Raw genomic sequence first — 18,074 nt, forward strand, 5'->3', positions numbered from 1 at the left:
AGTTTCCCTTTGTGTACATGTTTCACAACGTGAGATCTTTTACGGGATAACTCTGTGCCTTTTCAATCTTTGCATCAGGTTTAAACTTTAGGATGACTAATCCTATCATGCCATATAGTGTAAAATTTCGTGGGATATATCAGTATAGTCACCACTTCTTTTGCCTCTTATCATACTGATCTTATAGCATAGTTTTACATCAGTAGAGATCATAGGTATAGTCTCAACCACTTATAAGGTCTTAGGCGTTTTATTTTTCTTAAAGTCTAAAGGAACTCAATTCCTTCCTTACCCATTGTTTCTACTTGGAAACCATACAATATAACTTCAATGGGTCACATGTTCTTTTGGGTGTGTATAATGCCTTTTAAGGCAATGCCTTAGCCATAGTTTCTTTACTATGCTTACTATACCCATTCATGATTTCTTTACTTGGTTTTATGCCCTTTAGGCAACTCTTTAAAACATTCATATGTTAAAGTAAGATCAGACAAGATAATGAATTCAAAATCAATTCTTATTATATATATATATATATATATATAATCGTGAAACATCAAAGCAAATCATAAAGCAATAAGACAAGTCGTATCGAAATTTAGTCCTTGAGACAATCAAAAGTCTCAAAGTCCATCTGGTCATCTTTAGCAATGTCGGAATCATTATCAGCCTCATATCCGGAATCGTGAACCATGTGAGCCTCCGGGTTCTTGTTCTTCAGACTTTCTTGGTAGAGCTCACATAAGTGCTTAGGGGTTCTACTGTTCTTGGCCCAATGGTTTCCCATTCCACATCTGTGACAAACGGATTTGGTCGAGTAAGACGGTTTGGATATGCCGCCTCAACCACGGCCATAACTACCTCGGCCACGGCCATAATTGGAACCACGACCACGGTTATTGTGGTTTCTTTTCCGGTCGGTCGAGTAGTTGTCTCGGCTGTTCGAGTAATTGTCACTGCCACGCCCCTTGTAACCACCACGGCCATTGCCGTGTGATCTCTTATTGTTTTGGACGTAATTACACTCGTTGGGTTCTTTCTTTTCAACCTCATTAGCTTCCGGTAATGGTGCTGTTCCAACAGGTCTAGCTTCACTGTTCTTCATCAGGAGCTCATTGTTTGCCTCGGCCAGAAGAAGGCACGAGATCAGATCAGTATATGTGGCGAAGCCTTTCATTCTGTACTGCTTTTGCAGTATCACATTTGATGAATGGAATGTAGAGTAAGTCTTCTCAAGTAACTCTTCTTCGGTTACTACTTCACCACAAAGTCTCAGCATCGAGACCGTCTCAAATAAGACTGAATTTTACTCATCCACCGACTTATAATCCAAGAATCTAAGATTCTTCCAGTCGTTTCTAGCCTTTGGAAGTAACACCGTTTTCTGGTGATCATATCTATGCTGTAAAGCATCCCAAAGTTCTAGTGGATTTTCCATCGTGATGTACTGATCTTTTAGACCTTCAATGAGGTGATGGCGTATAATACTTATAGCCATGTACCGTCTTAACGGTCTCATTGTTGCCCTTGATGATAGTATCACCAAGTCCCTTTGACCTTTGACTGATCTTTGTATCTAGCGCCCACTACAAGTAGTTATCTCCGGAGAGATTAAGGGCTGCATAGTCTCTGTTTGAGATTTCCGACATCTGAATCACATCATCATTCAAAATTAAGTCTCACAATGTGATCATGTGGCCGCAAGATAAACGACAAGCTCGGCCACAAACATGTCTTACGCATTTATGAAAATCAAGCAATCTAATCGACCATGGTGCGAAACAATCATCAAGCCACATGGCCATGTAGTTCTACTTAATGCAAACGGTTTCAAGATTTTATAAACTACATGCTGGTCGATTCCTTTTAAACAATATGAATGCAATCAATATTCAGATTCATATGTATGCAAATAATCTTAATCAATTCTAGGGTTTCGGTTTAAACATTAGTAGGATTCGATTTTAAGATTAAGGTTTCAAAGCCTTTAGGAATATAAATCGAGATTAAGTGTTTTTAAACATTTAAACATTCAAGCAATGCCTTACGGCCAAGATGAGCCACACGGCTATTTTAGTTCAATTCATCATCCCTGGAATTAGATCTAAGTTCAATTGCAATCAATCAGTAGTGATCAAGTTCGAGTATGAAGGCAATAAGGCCACACGGCCACGAGATGATATAATCAAGGGCTTATCAAGTGTTTTTTAGTTTAAACAAGTCAAAAAATTCAGATTCGAGTTTAAACAATCCTAGCAATCTTTCTAGGTGATCAAATAAAACAATCAAGTTTCAAATCAAACAATTAAAACCGATTTTCCAATTTAGGGTTTTAGGGTTTTCGAAACTTTGATCTTTGATCAAGGGAATTTGATTTGAGATTCAAAATCATTAAGACTTTGATTTTAATTGATCAATGGATCAATCTCGAATTAGGGTTTAGGAGATCGGATTTATTCGAGCTCCGATTTACTCTTTAGGACTTGATCTATTTTTCCTATGGCTTTCATCTTTAGAGTTCTGATTTTAGGGTTTCAATCTTTACAAAACAACAAGGTTCGATTCATATTCTCAGAATTAGGATTACCTTTGTTTTGCAGGTCTGAACCGGACCACCAAAGATCAGAGACGAGCTGAGACGAACGGACGCGGGACGGCTCCTATCGGGTCACGTTGCCGAGAGCTATCGCGAGCTTGTTTCTTCTCGCAGACGGTTGCGTCTGGTCGGGGATTTGGTCTGAGCTGGACGCAAGCTGAGCTGAGGCTGAGGACGTTGATCACGGATAGGGAACGTCTGAAGCTGAGCTTGATCGGAGTTTGCAAGCCGGAACGCAAGCAAGAACAATTTAGGGTTCTTCGGGATTAGGGTTCCAAAAGATCAAGACGGCGCCGCGTATTGTTTCTGCGAGTGTGGGCGCGTCTGAGATCGGATTGACGAACGGTTTGCGCTGATAGATTCGTCTCGTCAAGAGCTTCAATTTTTTATGTGGCTTGCCGTCTGGTTCTTCGGGGTTTGATAGATAGATTGATTTTAAGTTACGCTTAGATTAGGGTTTATGTGTGACAGATTTTAGGTTATGTTTTGTCTCAGGGTTTTGGAGTCTATCGTGCTGATAACGTGTTGTAAATAGAGTGTTTAGAGACTGAATATTTCTGTATGTTCTTATTAATGATCAAGGGGGTTCCTTTATATAAGGATTACAAGATGAAGATAAATGGAAAGTATCCAAAACCTAAACACACTAGGATTAGGAAAACTACTAATACATAATAATGGAAAGATTACATCTACTAGGAAAAGGAAAGGTTTTCCTTTTCTCCAAGCTTTGTGACCGTCTCTCTCTCCTAAAGTCGGCTCTCTCTCTCTTCTCTCTAGGGCTTCGGCCGTCTCTCCATCTTCTAGGTATTGGACCGGTCTCGGTCCGGGCCTGGTTAATGGCAATCCACTCCATGATTTATAACAAAATAATATTTTTATGTTTTTCACATGTTATTGTATCTTGTTTTATTATCTATAAAATATGCAAAGTAAAGTTTTTAAATCTCCGTTTTCTTAAAACATTTATTTTCTTAAATAGACCAAATAATTTATGACAAAAATTTCCTTATATACATATTTATGATATCATTATTGCTAAGTATAATTTGTTTGGTTATTGATGTAAATTAGTTATTGATTTAAATTTTTAAATAAAATAAATAAAATTAAAAGAATTATCAACCAATGAAATTAAAACAATTAATTAAAAAATTATTCAATGATACACATCAAAAAAATCATTTAAATGACTTCTCAGTTAATACATAGGAGGATTTCTCATACATTAAATAGCTCACACCATGCATTAAAACTTTACATCCACCATGCATTAATTAAAAATTCACCGGTATAAATGCTCTTTTGTTGTATATTATCACAGTACCTTCTACATAGTTCAAACCCCATAAAACTCGAACAAAGACTTTTTTTTTTACCATATCAGTCTAATGTTATACTTTATCTATATTTTTTTGTCAACATACTTTATCTATATTATTACCGATGATTTCCACCTTTGATATTGTTTCATCATTACTTTTCTGTATTTTTCATCTTTTATCGGTTGTTGATATAAAACTTGATTAAATTGGTAAAATTCACGAAAGATAAAGAATAAATAATATGTATTTTAAAAGAGAATAAAAATAAAAGGTTTATTAGGATTTTGAGATCATTACAGAGGTATATGAAAAATTGATCTATTGTACTATGTTTTAAAATAAATAAGAGGTCTCTCTCTCTTTCTCTAGAGAGAGAAAATCTCTCCCACCCTTGTTCCCCGATTTCAATCTTTCACGAGGGTTGGGTTTGAGATTCTTCAATTATGTTTTGGTATGTGATATATATTCGGTCAAAAGATCGATTTTTGTCTTTCGCTTTGGCGAATCTGTAATCTACGCGTGGTCGTTATGATGATTTTGTTGTGTTAATCGAATCAGAATCGACTCTATTCTTCATATTCTTATCTTTTTCGAGTTTGGTTTTGATTCAATAAAGTTTTTATGTTTCGAATCTTATCCCGCTTGATACTCAAGATCTATTACTCTAGCTGATTATGCTCAGACTTTATTCTCGAGATGGAATAAATCTTCGCGTTATTCTGAAACATGCGGAGTATCCAAATCGGTTTAAGGAATGAGTTACTGGTTATCTTTTCGTGGTTTTATACAGATTCGTGGTGGAGCTTCGGAGGAGAAGCTAGGCGATGGCTGGAGTTCGAGAGTCCCGCATGACTGACGCATGTTGTAATGCGTGTCCATAGCCTCTTTAGATGCAGACACGTGGTCATGTATGAAGATAACTCTTTTCGTTTGGGATTTTAATTTTGTTGTCTTGTTGGGCTCGTGTGTTAAACCAACTTTCGCTTGTAATTTGAACTTGCTCATTGGGCTTAATCAACAAAGTTGTTGGGTTGACAAAAAAAAAAGTAATATGTTTTAATTTAAAACTTAAACAAAATTAGATAATTCAAGAAAATCTCATTGAGTGTTAAAAAAGAAAATGGATTGAAGAGTTCAAGAAAATACAAAAAAAAACATAAAGGATTTTTCTAACATAATTTATTCATTGAAAATCAAGAAAACATTTTCTTTTCAGAATCAAATTTTGTGTACAGATTATTTAGATGAAAATCAAACCTTAAAATATTATACAATTATCGTTTTACAGCAACTAGCTTATCGTTTCCAATGTCTACGGGTCTTCTGTTCCACCCATTGACTCTTCATGTTCCACCTCCAACCTCCACCCCTAACGGGCCACCTCAGCCATTCTCCACCGCCGGTAACCATCACAGAAATATTCTCTCCTTGTCTGAAACATGCACAAGTATGCCCCAGCTGAAACAGCTCCACGCCTTCACTCTCCGTACAACTTTCCCCGACGAAACCGCCACTCTGTTTCTCTACGGTAGAATCCTCCAGCTCTCTTCTTCCTTCTCCGATGTCAGTTACGCATCCCGTGTCTTCGATTCGATCCAACAAGAAAACCACAGCTCCTTCATGTGGAACACACTCATCAGAGCTTGCGCACATGACGTTTCCAGGAAAGAAGATGCCTTTCTGCTTTACCGGAAAATGTTAGAGAGAGGCATGTCCGCGCCTGATAAGCACACGTTCCCGTTTGTCTTGAAAGCTTGCGCTTATATCTTCGGATTGTCGGAAGGGAAACAGGTTCATTGTCATGTCGTGAAACACGGGCTTAGTGGAGATGTGTATGTGAACAACGGTTTGATTCATTTGTACGGTTCTTGTGGATGTTTACATTTAGCACAGAAAGTTTTTAATGATATGCCTGAGAGAAGTCTTGTTTCGTGGAACTCGATGATTGATGCTCTGGTTCGGGTTGGGGAGTATGATTCTGCGTTAGAGCTGTTTAGACAGATGCAGAGATCGTTCGAACCAGATGGTTATACGATGCAGAGTGTTTTAAGTGCGTGTGCTGGTCTCGGATCTTTGTCTCTAGGCACTTGGGCACACGCGTTTCTGTTGCGAAGATGCGACTTTGATGTTGCTATGGATGTTCTGATCAAGAACTCGTTGATCGAAATGTATTGCAAATGCGGGTCGTTGAGAATGGGTGAGCAAGTGTTCAAGGGGATGCAAAAGCGTGACTTAGCTTCATGGAACGCTATGATTCTAGGGTTCGCTACACACGGAAGAGCTGAGGAAGCTCTGGGTTGCTTCGACCGTATGGTGAGAAAAGGCGAGAATGTTAAACCGAACTCAGTCACGTTTGTTGCGCTCCTCATCGCCTGCAACCACCGAGGCATAGTAAACAAAGGGCGGCAGTATTTTGACATGATGGTCAGAGATTATGGCATCGAACCTGCACTGGAGCATTACGGTTGTATCATAGATCTTGTAGCGCGTGCAGGCTACATTACCGAAGCTATAGACATGGTGATGAGCATGCCGATGAAACCAGATGCAGTGATCTGGAGAAGTCTCCTTGGTGCTTGTTGCAAAAAGGGTGCTAGTGTGGAGCTAAGTGAAGAAATTGCAACACGTTTGATTGAAACAAGGGAAGATAATCAAAGTTCCAGTGGCGCATATGTCTTGCTGTCTAGAGTCTATGCATCGGCCAGGCGGTGGAACGATGTTGGGATTGTGAGAAAACTAATGACTGAACATGGAATTAGAAAAGAGCCTGGATGCAGTTCCATTGAGATCAATGGAATCTCCCATGACTTTTTCGCAGGAGACACATCCCACCCTCACACAAAACAGATATACAAACATTTGAAAGTGATCGATGACAAACTGAGATCCATTGGTTACTTACCGGATCCCTCTCAAGCACCATTGGTCGATTCAACTAACGATGGAAGCAAAGAGTATTCCCTCAGGCTGCACAGTGAGAGACTCGCCATTGCTTTTGGTCTGATAAGCTTACCACCTCAGACTCCAATCCGTGTATTCAAGAATCTACGCGTCTGCGGCGATTGTCACGAAGTTACTAAACTAATCTCAAAGGTCTTCAACACTGAGATCATTGTGAGAGATCGTGTTCGGTTCCATCACTTCAAAGACGGATCCTGCTCTTGTTCAGAATACTGGTAACAAACAAACAAAAAACTAGTCAGCGATTGAAAATACACAAACCGCTGCGACCAATTTTGTATAATTCATAAGTTTGGTAATGGAACATCATATGATCTCGAATGAAAATCAATTCTTATAGCTGAACTAAGATAACAACACTTGATGAATTCTTCTGCTACTGTTACATCAAAGAAAACAGTGAACAACCTTAGCATCAGTGTCAAGGCAACGTTTTTGACTTCAGTTTAGGACCAACCTAACCTAGCTTTTTGATGAGATTGGTACTAAGACGATAGTCATGTCAGCATTGAAGACGTAACGGTTTCCCGTTCAAAGGACCACGAGTACAAACAATAACATCTACCATGTTTCTCTCTTCCTTCAATTTCTTAGTCAGCTTTTCAACGCCATTGCCTTTGAAAGTAAACGACTTTGCCTCAATGGAATTATCTTCAACTTCGCCGTCATTGGCCGCAAGGATCTATAGGGAATGTCGTGACTGCGGAGTTTCTCCCCGGAGGTTAACCACCGTTTACCACAAAGGTAGTGACCCTAACGAGTCATGAGCTTGACCAGAGCACCGTCTCTGATTGGTTCTCAAGCTAGAGACGAGTCGAGGGAAAAAATTCTAATGCCTTTTTTTTTAAAACAGAATTTCACTTATTTGAGATGGTCCAATAGAAGACAATATAGCAAAACAGTTTGCGGGTAGAACAAAACAAATGTAATAACAAAACATTAAAACACAGCAAAAAGTACCAGTAGGTACCATCAAAAGTCCATATAGAGCACCCAAAAGAAAAAGTGGATCTTATAAAGAGTGAGCGTAGAAGCATGAAAGGATGAAGATCCATTAGACATGCAAGTAGAAACTTAGAAAATGATCTTAGTCTTGAGACTGACGATAGGATTTAACCAAATCGGACCATCCCAAGCTAGTAAATGTGAGCAGAATCACAACATTAATTACTTGCAACAACATCATCTGCAAATCGTTTAGGAGAGGTTCTGAGTCTCAGATTCGATTGTCTTCTATCATCTTGCACTGAGGTCGGAGCTCTGGGTCCTTCAATCGACGGTGGGGTTTATCTTCTTTTTTTTTCTGATTTCATGTGATTCAAGTGGAGATTGTGTTTCTGTTATGTTTCTTTTTCTGTTTATTTTGTTAGCTGGTTCGCCGTGCTGGTTGTTTGCAGTGTTTTCTTTTCGGTTTGTTCGCTGCTTCTTTGCATCTCTTGTTGGGGGAGGTGGCGGAGTTTCTTCGCAGTGGCTTCTCTCTTTTATCTCCCAAACTCTTCCTCATGTGCGGTATGCTCCTCAAGTCAATGTTTTAGAGTAAGTTTTGTTTTTGGAGACTGATACTTCTACGAGGAGCTGTTTTAGTGTCACTGATCTGAATGGGTAGTGATTCATCATTTTGAGTCGTACTTTGGATCATGTTGCGTTCTTCTCAAGGCCGCTATTGTAGATAAAGTAGAGCTTGTAATTCTCAGGGTTCTAACTCATGGATTTTCATTCATTCAGTCAGATTAAGGCTTTGGTCTTTATCCTCCTTTCAGGTTTCATATCATCAACAAAACGTCAGACTCTGACTATCAAGAGAAGAAGACCAGATGATACACATCTAACAAAAAAGAAAAACAAGGAAAGAAAGGAGGGGAGACCAGCTCCAATGCTATTGCCGGTCTCAATTCTAATATGTCTATGGACACATATTTTTCTAATATGACTCATGTCTATTATATTTTATTAAATTTAAATTTAAATTAAATATAGACAAAATTATTAAAAAAACTTAAAGACTTCAACATATTTACAGATCCATACCACTCATATCCTACTCAAAACCTGACCAAGAATCCAACCCATAACCCAACTCAAATTTTAACCTTAAATCTTCTTCGTCCTCCTCTTTCTCAATTGATATTTATTTCACCTTAGTACAAAACCAAAAATTTCTTCAAATATTCACTGATTTTCTCATTTTTATCACAAATCGTTCAATCCATGATCATATTTAATTAGTTCTCTCTTATCCAAAATTGAATTTCATCTTTAATGTACAAATTCACAATGAAGAAGAACGCATAGTAGTACGAGTACAACTCGAAATAGTATATAACTAGTACAACTAAAATAAATATAACTAGTACAAATAGATTGAGTATAACCGGTATAACTAGTGCAACAAGAACATTCACAACTAGTACAACTTTGCAATTAATATGATGATATCTTGGTTTTTCAGCGTATGAATGATGCTAAAAAAATAGAATGATGTAGAAACTATGAGATATGTTGGCCTAGTATTCCCTGCTTGCATGTGTCAAACATGAATAGTCTACTTTTAATAAAATATGTTTGGATAATGATTTGCTTACAATTTTTACTAGTTATATTAGTTGTACTATTTTCTAGAAATATACGTCTTCATCTTTTTCTCCTGAAGCCGAAGAAGGTTGAAGTGGAACTGAATAAGTTGCAGTAGAAAAAGATTTAGAAGAGCATAATGCAAATTTGGTGTTTGGATTAAGACAATAGTTGTCCAACTGTTACTATTGTAAACACATGTAAAGAACATGGTGAAACTTACATATTTTAATATGAACATAATTTGATTTAGTTCTTGTACTAGTTAAGCCATTTTCGAAAAAGTCATCTTCATTTTTTTGCTCTCAAAGCTGAAAAAGGTAGTTTCGTAGCGGGGAAATGTTTCAATAAAAAAGGATTAAAATAGTATAATGCAGAAGATGATGTAGAACCCATTAAAAAGCCAAAGATAATGCACAACTATTAATGGTTGGTGTTTTGACTTTTGTTTTAAAAGGCTTACACTTTGTTCAACTGAATTGTTTTGTGTTTCAAAGTCCTAGAAAGCATATACGGGGGGACAAAAAAAAAACACAATTAGAAACAATAAGTTTACAACGAGTTAACAACGATCACAAGAATAAATCATATTCTTGAAAACTTTGAATATAATTGATGAAGCTTTGTTCACATTAGACCAATTTGAATATTTGTTTGATTATTTCAGACATGTAATAATGGTACAACTGCTACAACTTAGGTATATACCAGACATGTAATATTGTTACAATTGGCACAACTTTGTATTGTATACCAGACTTGTGATACTGGTAAAACAAATGCAACTTCGTCATTTTAGAAATTTAAAGTTTCCGTTTGATTTTCCATATGAAAAAACAGTTAACTAGTTAAATTGGTAGGTTGTTAGAATGGTCCCTCCTAATTTTTGTGGATGTTGAAGAAGATCATTGGAGGATGCAGATGCCTTCATGAAGCCAAAGAAGCTTTCAAAGCCTTCTTTAAACGTGATAACTCGTAGTTGTACAAGTTTTTAAGTTGTACAGTTGTACCGATTTTTGAGTTGTACAAGTAAATACATAGTTGTATTTCGGCACCAGAATTGAAAATTTTGGTTGTGCCATAAAAAAATAAAATTAATTCATTTGTACCACTTATATATGTTTACCTACATGGTATTACATATTATGGGATCAACAATTTGGTTAAAATACCTTCGGTGTATGTTTTCAAAAATAATGTGGGCAACCAAGTACACAAACCATAAAAATACAATGTATATCATGTAAATTTATATGATGGTGTAATAATATTAAAAAATTGGTAAAATTTCAAAAAAATAGGAGAAAAATTTATGTCCATTTACCAATTCAGATATTTGATTGTTGTTTCATATGGAATACCCATTTGGTTTTTGTCGATTTTTGAAATGACAAAGTTTTACCAGTTGTACTACTAATACAAGTCAGGGTACAAATTTGTACATAGATGTATTTTGGCAATAAAATCGAAAAACTTAATTGTACCACATAAGAAAAAAAATATGCCTTAGTTGTACCACTTCTGTATGTTTGTCTACATGGTATTACATATTATGATATCATTAATTTTTTTTAAAATGCGTATGGTGTATTTCTTTCGAAAATATAGTAGACAAATAAGTCAACAAACCCTTAAAGTATAAGGTATAACATGTAAAGTTATGTGATCGTGTAATAATTAAAAAACAAAAAAAATATTTAGAGAAATCAAATAGTTAAGAATGATCATTCTAAACACTTACCAATTTGGCTAGTTGATGGGTTTTTTTCATATGGAAAACCAAGTTGGTTTAAAAATATATATATAATAAATAAGTTGAACCATTTATATTAGCATTACATGTCTGGTATATAATAAAAAGTTGTACATGTTGTGCCAGTATTACCTGTCTGAAATTTCTACTACTTGCACTTTTTAAAAGTATTGTACTAGTTATATCAGTTAAATCGATTGTTAATGAGTTTTGTGTTAAAATTTGTACCATTCGTACCATCTTTAAATGAGATAGAGATAGAGATATAAGGAAAGAAATAGTGGGATAGAAAGAGAGCATTACACACATTAAGCGACTGAATAACCGATGAATATGCACATGTGGTGTTTTTTCGTGTCCTAACTGTTAAAAGTCTCTGGGAAACAAATGGAAATGCTTGTGGATGAAGAATTGAAGAAGAAATTTTTTTGTTGCTGAGTATTCAAAGGCGTGATGTTTAGGTTTAAGTGAAAAAAAATTGGAAACGAAGATAGATTTAAGAGAAAGTGGGTCTCAGTCATAAGTGAAAAAAGGTATGAGTCTCAGTTATACTAGTTGTACTACTTGTTAACATGTTTGGTTATATGAGTTATATGAGTTGTATTATCATGGTGAAGAAGAAGAAGATAGAATAATACGTGGGTCCTAGTCAAATGAGAGAAACGAAGAAAAAGTAGAAGATTGTGTGGTTCAGGATGATTTGATAATACATTTTAAACGAGAGTTTCAATCATGGCAATTTAGTCATTTCTCCATCCCTTGGGAAATGTAGATTAGAAGTGGTTGTTGTAAAAAAATTTGGTGCCTTGGGAGCCATAAAGATTAAGGTTACGTGTCGAGACGACTAGGATTTGTCTATAGAACTTTTCTTCCTGTGGCTCCTAGGAGAAACGGTTTGTTTGACACCATTAAGTATTTTACGTATGTACTTTTAAAGCAGATGAGATAGGATGTGAGGAATGGTCAGCAATAAAGTGGTTTTTTGGGCCTCACATCTTTATTGGACAGGTTCAACCTAAGGAAGAAGAAACAGAGAAGTATGGCCGCATGTGTAATTGAGTTAAGTCCCAAACAAACAAGTCAAGGGAAAAAGGCCTATTACAATCCAAAAAATTCAGTCGTGCTAAATACGACCAGAATAAGTGATCCGTGCTAAATACGGTCTCAACTCGATTATGATTCAAATAAACTATCCAAAATTTTAAAACATGCTTAAATCTGTATTGTCCGTGACATAAATTAGTCAACAGTTAAATTGGCTTACTGGACATCTGACGTGACACTATTAGCCAAAACAATGTTTTTTTTTATTAAAGAGCAAATTAGAAATTTTGTCCCTTCTGAAACTCAAACCCAATGTTGTCGCCCATAAAAAGATCACAAACCACTAGGAAAATGCAAAGTTTTTAAATATTATCATAACTTTATACCACCTTAACATAAATCATCTGTTCACCTAAGCTGGATCCGACCTGATTTTGACTGATTCGGCTCGGTTTTGGTATAATCAAAATTAACCGATGGATAATAGTATAAATATCCACGAATATCCGGTCGAAACAGGTTCGGCTCTGTCTCAATCCGTCATCTCCCTTGAGCTCTCTCTATCTCTCCTCATCGCCATGGCCTCATCGCATGTGAGCTCTCTCTCTCTCTCCTCATTGCTATGACCTCATCGCCCTTGAGATCTCTCTCATTCCTCATCGCCATAGCCTCATCCCCCGTTACCTCTCTCTCTCCTCATCGCCTATTCTACATCGCCCACTCCTCATCGCCCATTCTTTGTCTAGTCATGTTCTCGTTCAAATGTAGTCCAAAACGCTCTTCGTTTCATTGCAATCGTTGTCGTTGATATACGAAGAAAACAAGAAACACTTTGATTTCTCATAAAGTTTAGCCAAGTGTTTAGATAAACACTTCAAAAACATAATGTTTTCAACTAAGAAAATATTTTTATCATTTCATAGACCAAAGGCACCAAAAGCAAAACTTCGAGTAAATTAACGGTTATTCCAAGATTCGTTGTAAGAATGAGTAAGTCGTAAAACAGCCTGAAACGCCCCACTTACGACTTAAGGTTCAAAGTATCCCAATTTCAATGACGATTTACTTGGAGAAGAATAAGGAAAAATACAAGATAACAGGAGATTTCAGAAAAGCATAAACTCAAATCTAGGCGGATAAAGAAAATTGGGAAAAGGAAGATAGGAATCAACGGAAAATAAACACGTCCGACTTTGAGAGACTATATATACAAGACCTTGAACATTCAAGAAAGGGATCCAGAGACGAACGTGATGAGAAACTCCCTGTAGGATTTACGTGGTTAGAATGGCAAGTTTAGACTTGAATGTTTTTCCCTTTGTTTTATTGTTTCTCACTGTTAACATATTTCTGTTGAGCCTTAAGGTTTGTCGTTGCCATTGCAGGTTGAGCCTTAAGGTTTGTCGTTTCCGGTACAACGCGATTGAGAGTTCTTGTGCATTGCATCGTTTCTGGTTGAGTCATGCATGGACCGACTGAGGTGGCATGATTCAACACTGGAACGGGCAGATGGTGTGGCCAGATCTCGCGAGAACAGAATGAGGTGGCTTAATCGTGTTAATTTGGTGGAGGATCATGCGTAAACCTATTTAGGTAATGTGATTGCGTGAAGGCGTTGAACTCATGGGACCGAATGAGGTGGTGAGCTCTGATGCGACAACATGAGAAACGCGGGGACCGAATGAGGTGGTGTGGTCTCATGTTGGCAACGTGGGGGTTTATCCTCGTTACTTATTGTTTGAACTTTTTTTACTGGATATTCTATGTAGATTTTTTTCTGTTGTATGGTAAATGTTGGGTGATGATTTTGCGGATCCTATAGCTACTCTTACTGAGATTTTATTGAAATGTTCACCCCTCGTTTTTCTCTTTCTTTTTACAGATTCTGTTCATATTGGTGGTTTTTTGTCAAAGACTTCTTGGATCCTAATTTGTTGAAAAACATATTGTCTTGTCCCATGTGACTAGAGAAAAGTATCCTAATATAGCCGACAGTTTCAGTTATACTGGATTGGGATGTCACAAGCTTCCTGCCATCATAGGTAAGAATCTTCTTTGCCATGCATGATTCTCCATAGGTGTGCACCAAACCAAAATTTTCATCTCTTCCCTGATCACCTTCTTATAAATAACCATAGGAATGACTGTAACCGGTAAGCAAACATATTAAACAAATTTTAACCCAGAAATATTTATCCGCGAATCAACAACATTATTGGAGAACAAAACAAAATAACAAGGAGCGTAACTTCTTCTACAGAGGTTACGACAACCCTTTGATGAGAAAGATTATGTAACATCCTGATTTCTGGTATATGTGGAAAGACTTAAGATAATTAATTTGGCTACCTATGTCACCAAAGTCGATTTACCTTTGCGGTCAACCATCCATTTAGAACTCCAGAGTTAAGCGTGCTTGGGCTGGAGTAGTGAAAAGATGGGTGACCTGTGGGAAGTGTTTTGCGATATCGTGCAAGTGAGACCAAAGCAAGGGGAAAGGTCATGTCGCTACAAGAAATATCGGCATTAGTATCACACTGAAAACGCTACCCATAAGGTTTTCGTAGCGTTTTCACAAAAGCTAGGTCTGCCGCAGCTATGGTAAACCCCTTCTTATTGTAGCGTTTTTTCATGAGCTAAAATATATAGAGATATTGTAGCATTAATCTTTGGCTATACGATAATCTTTTATATCATTTGATCTGTGCTATTTTATTATTTCTCATTTATATTATAAAATTATTAATTATTAATTTAAATTATAAATTATAAATTAATATATTTTAATCCACATTTAAAATTAAAATTGAATTCTAATATAATTTTTTGAGAATAAATTTATTTATAATTAAAATTTTGGTTTACAAATGATATCGGTTTACTATGAAAACGGGTTTACATATAACCCCGGTTTATTAACTAACTCTAACTAAACCTAATATAGCTAAACCACGTTCTTCTTCAATCTCCACCACACTCCTTTTTTGACGCCGAGACCACCACAGTAAAGCTTCTTCAGTCTCCTCCATTGCGCTCAGCCACCATTGTCGACGCCGGAACCACCACTTTTGACGCCTAGAGCACCACCTTCGTTAACTAAGAGAAGATAATATCAGAAGCAATAGTGGATAGTGAATATAAACGAGCATTGCACGCTGAAATATGAATCATAACAACAATTACAAAATTATCTTTATTACCAGAGATAGGGAACAGATTTGTAAGATCCGATGCCATCCTTCCGGTTTCTCAACATACAGTCTTCACACTTTCCTGCAACAACAACAATTAAAAAAATCAACTTTTAACAAAATAGAAAAGTTGGAGTCTTTATCTATTGAAACACTCACAAGCATAAGCGATTCAACCTCGTCTTCCATGGAACTGCATCTAAATGTCACTGGTTATCATTCGCCGTCGAGGACGAGATCCTCCGAACATCTGCTCCTATGTCAATTGCAGATGAATGGAGAGAAGCCACGAATGCAGAGGAGTTGAGAGGAGTCTGGACTGCGAGAAGCAGAGAGGAGACTAAACCGGATAAGAGACCACGCCTTACACCAGCGGAGAAGAAAGAGGAGTTCACAAAGGAGAAAGAAGAGACGACGAGATCGACAGATGCCCCTCCCTCTCCATCACAAATGCTGATTTCACCCTGTAATAAAAAATAATATATATTTTTATTTTTTTAAAATATAAAATCTGGTAAAACGTGGTTAAAGACATTAGGGACCTTAATGAAATCAACTTATTACCAACCCGACCTGCTCTACCCGACCCAACCAAACAAAACCGGGTCGAACCCGTTTCCTAATCTCTAAACGACGCGTTTCACACTGAGGCGCATCCTAAATTTCCGACCCACCTAAAACAAGATGACCGCGTTTTGTCTCTCTTCACCTAAATCCCCCACTCGTCTCTCTCCGTCTCCTCTCTCTTGCGATTACGAAACGGAACCCTAGCCTCCATGCGTCGTGGCCTTCTTCGTCGTCCTCCTCCGTCTAAATCGAGAATCCATCAATCGCTCCCTCTTATTTCTCGGGTCTCAATTCTCTATTTGTCTTTGTTTCCGATTTAAACCCGAAATCCTAGAGTCGAGAACCGCTTCGTTTCTTCTTCCTTCTCTGTCGAAATCTAGTCTCCATCTTCGTTCCTTTTCGTAAGTGAGTAGTTTCCCTTTTTGAGTATTACATTGTTGAGATGTCTTAATTGATGTTTGCTATGCGGTTTGCATTTGGAGTAATTGACTTGTTGTGTTTGTAACTTCTTGTACATGAAATGAAGGGCCTAAAAAGAAAGAATCTATCTACTACGTCCGGTGGAGTCTCTAGTAGAACTAGAGCTAGAAAGGCAGTCTCAGATGGGAATGAGCCGGCAAGAGAAGATGTAGTCCATCAAGACAGTACTCCAGTGAGAGAAACGACTGTAGTTTCGCTCTCAGTTGATTCTGAAGGTGAAGACATGTCTGCTGTATCATCTAAGGTATTTTTTGCATTCATTTTAATCATTGTCAGTGAGAAAGTATACTAGTTTCAGTAGTAAGGAATGATTAATACATATATATTATGATTGCAGGCAAGGCAACCACCGCAGCCCCTTGGTCGGGTTATCAGAGGACATGCAAAGGATTCTGGACCAGTAGACCCGTTCATCTTAGGGATCGTGGAAGATTTGGATGTTTGCAGAACATTTCCTTGGGGTCGTCTGACATTTGAGGATGTAATAAAGAACATTAAGCATATGATGGAGCTTCTGAAGGGTGAAGTGCACTCGGCATGCGGCTTTCCTGGATTCATAATTCCATTAGAGGTAAAGCATACAATTTTGCAAAATATTAGTTGTTTTATAACCGTAAATCTGATACTGTGACTATATTTGTGTAGATTTTTGCTTTTGAGTGTATTCCTAAGCTGGGGAAAATATTTCGACTCTATGCAGATAGACCTTGTGAAGATTGTCCTAGGATGTGCAAGAGCCGGTTTACAAAGAGTAGCATGAAGGGTTATCCTTTGGAAGATATATATGCTGCACTTGGAAATAAAAAGGTATATGTATATATATTTTGTAGTAGAAACTAGAAGAATATAATAAAATTTAAACTGATTTTCCTTTCATGTTTTATTTTCAGGTTATTAACAGTGTGTTGGTGCCAACTGTGGGTGAGGAAATTATGCTGGCTCGTATCATTGATGAGGAGCCAGAGTATCATTGATGAGGAGCCAGAGTATCATTGTGAGGGAAGCACAAGTGATACTTGGAACCACTGGCTAAATGTGAAGCAGAAGAAGATATTTTGGAAAGAACTATATGAGTTAGATGTTGCTGCACGAGTGTTTGAAAAGAAGATGACAAAGAAAAGGTGACGTTTTTAGAAGATTCGTCTTCTAATTCTGGTTTGGAGAGCTTGAAAGGTCTGGAAGAAAGGATTTTGGGGGTCATGGGTGAAGGTTTTTCTGGTCTTAAATCAGTGGTGGAGACAAAACTGGATGATATGCATGTGAGGATGAGTAAATTTGAAAAGAACCAGCGATAACTGAGAAGTAGCGCTAAGAAAATTGAAGAAAGGCTAACTTCTATTGAGAGGAAGACAAATGAGGAGAAGAATTATGGTGAAGATATGGATTTTGGACAGTGGGATGATAAGGATTATGGTAGAGCTGAAGGGAAGAAAAACAGTGAGAAGGCTAAGGAAGACAAGGGTAACACTGAGTCTGGCGAGGAAAAGGATGTGGTCTCGGGTGGGAAAAACAGTAAGGATAGTGAGAAAGACAAGGGAAACGTGGAGGATGCATGATATGGAACAAGATGACGAAGAGGAAGAGCA

The 18,074-nt window shown here is 37.3% G+C and overlaps 2 protein-coding genes and 1 long non-coding RNA gene across 3 annotated transcripts; 1 reads left to right on the forward strand and 2 right to left on the reverse strand.

Annotated features, from left to right (window-relative positions):
* Positions 1 to 598: 598 nt before the first annotated feature.
* Positions 599 to 1,105, reverse strand: LOC125585904 (ATP-dependent RNA helicase DED1-like). The gene is made up of 2 exons (XM_048755622.1): positions 862 to 1,105; positions 599 to 726 (listed from the first exon to the last, which is right to left on the reverse strand). The coding sequence occupies exons 1-2, from the start codon at positions 1,103 to 1,105 to the stop codon at positions 599 to 601; spliced, it is 372 nt and encodes a 123-aa protein (XP_048611579.1).
* A 3,103-nt stretch (positions 1,106 to 4,208) lies between these two features.
* On the forward strand, positions 4,209 to 7,221 carry LOC106390399 (pentatricopeptide repeat-containing protein At1g59720, chloroplastic/mitochondrial). Its single transcript, XM_048756519.1, has 2 exons — positions 4,209 to 4,372; positions 4,712 to 7,221. The coding sequence occupies exon 2, from the start codon at positions 5,230 to 5,232 to the stop codon at positions 7,099 to 7,101; it is 1,872 nt and encodes a 623-aa protein (XP_048612476.1). The 5' UTR covers positions 4,209 to 4,372; positions 4,712 to 5,229; the 3' UTR covers positions 7,102 to 7,221.
* A 552-nt stretch (positions 7,222 to 7,773) lies between these two features.
* LOC106394865 lies at positions 7,774 to 16,087 on the reverse strand. Its single transcript, XR_001279028.3, has 3 exons — positions 15,601 to 16,087; positions 15,451 to 15,523; positions 7,774 to 15,346 (listed from the first exon to the last, which is right to left on the reverse strand). It is a non-coding gene; the product is annotated as an uncharacterized LOC106394865 (long non-coding RNA).
* Between the last annotated feature and the right edge of the window lie 1,987 nt (positions 16,088 to 18,074).

This window comes from Brassica napus, chromosome C4, assembly GCF_020379485.1.
Source record: "Brassica napus cultivar Da-Ae chromosome C4, Da-Ae, whole genome shotgun sequence".
Taxonomy (NCBI): Eukaryota; Viridiplantae; Streptophyta; class Magnoliopsida; order Brassicales; family Brassicaceae; genus Brassica; species Brassica napus.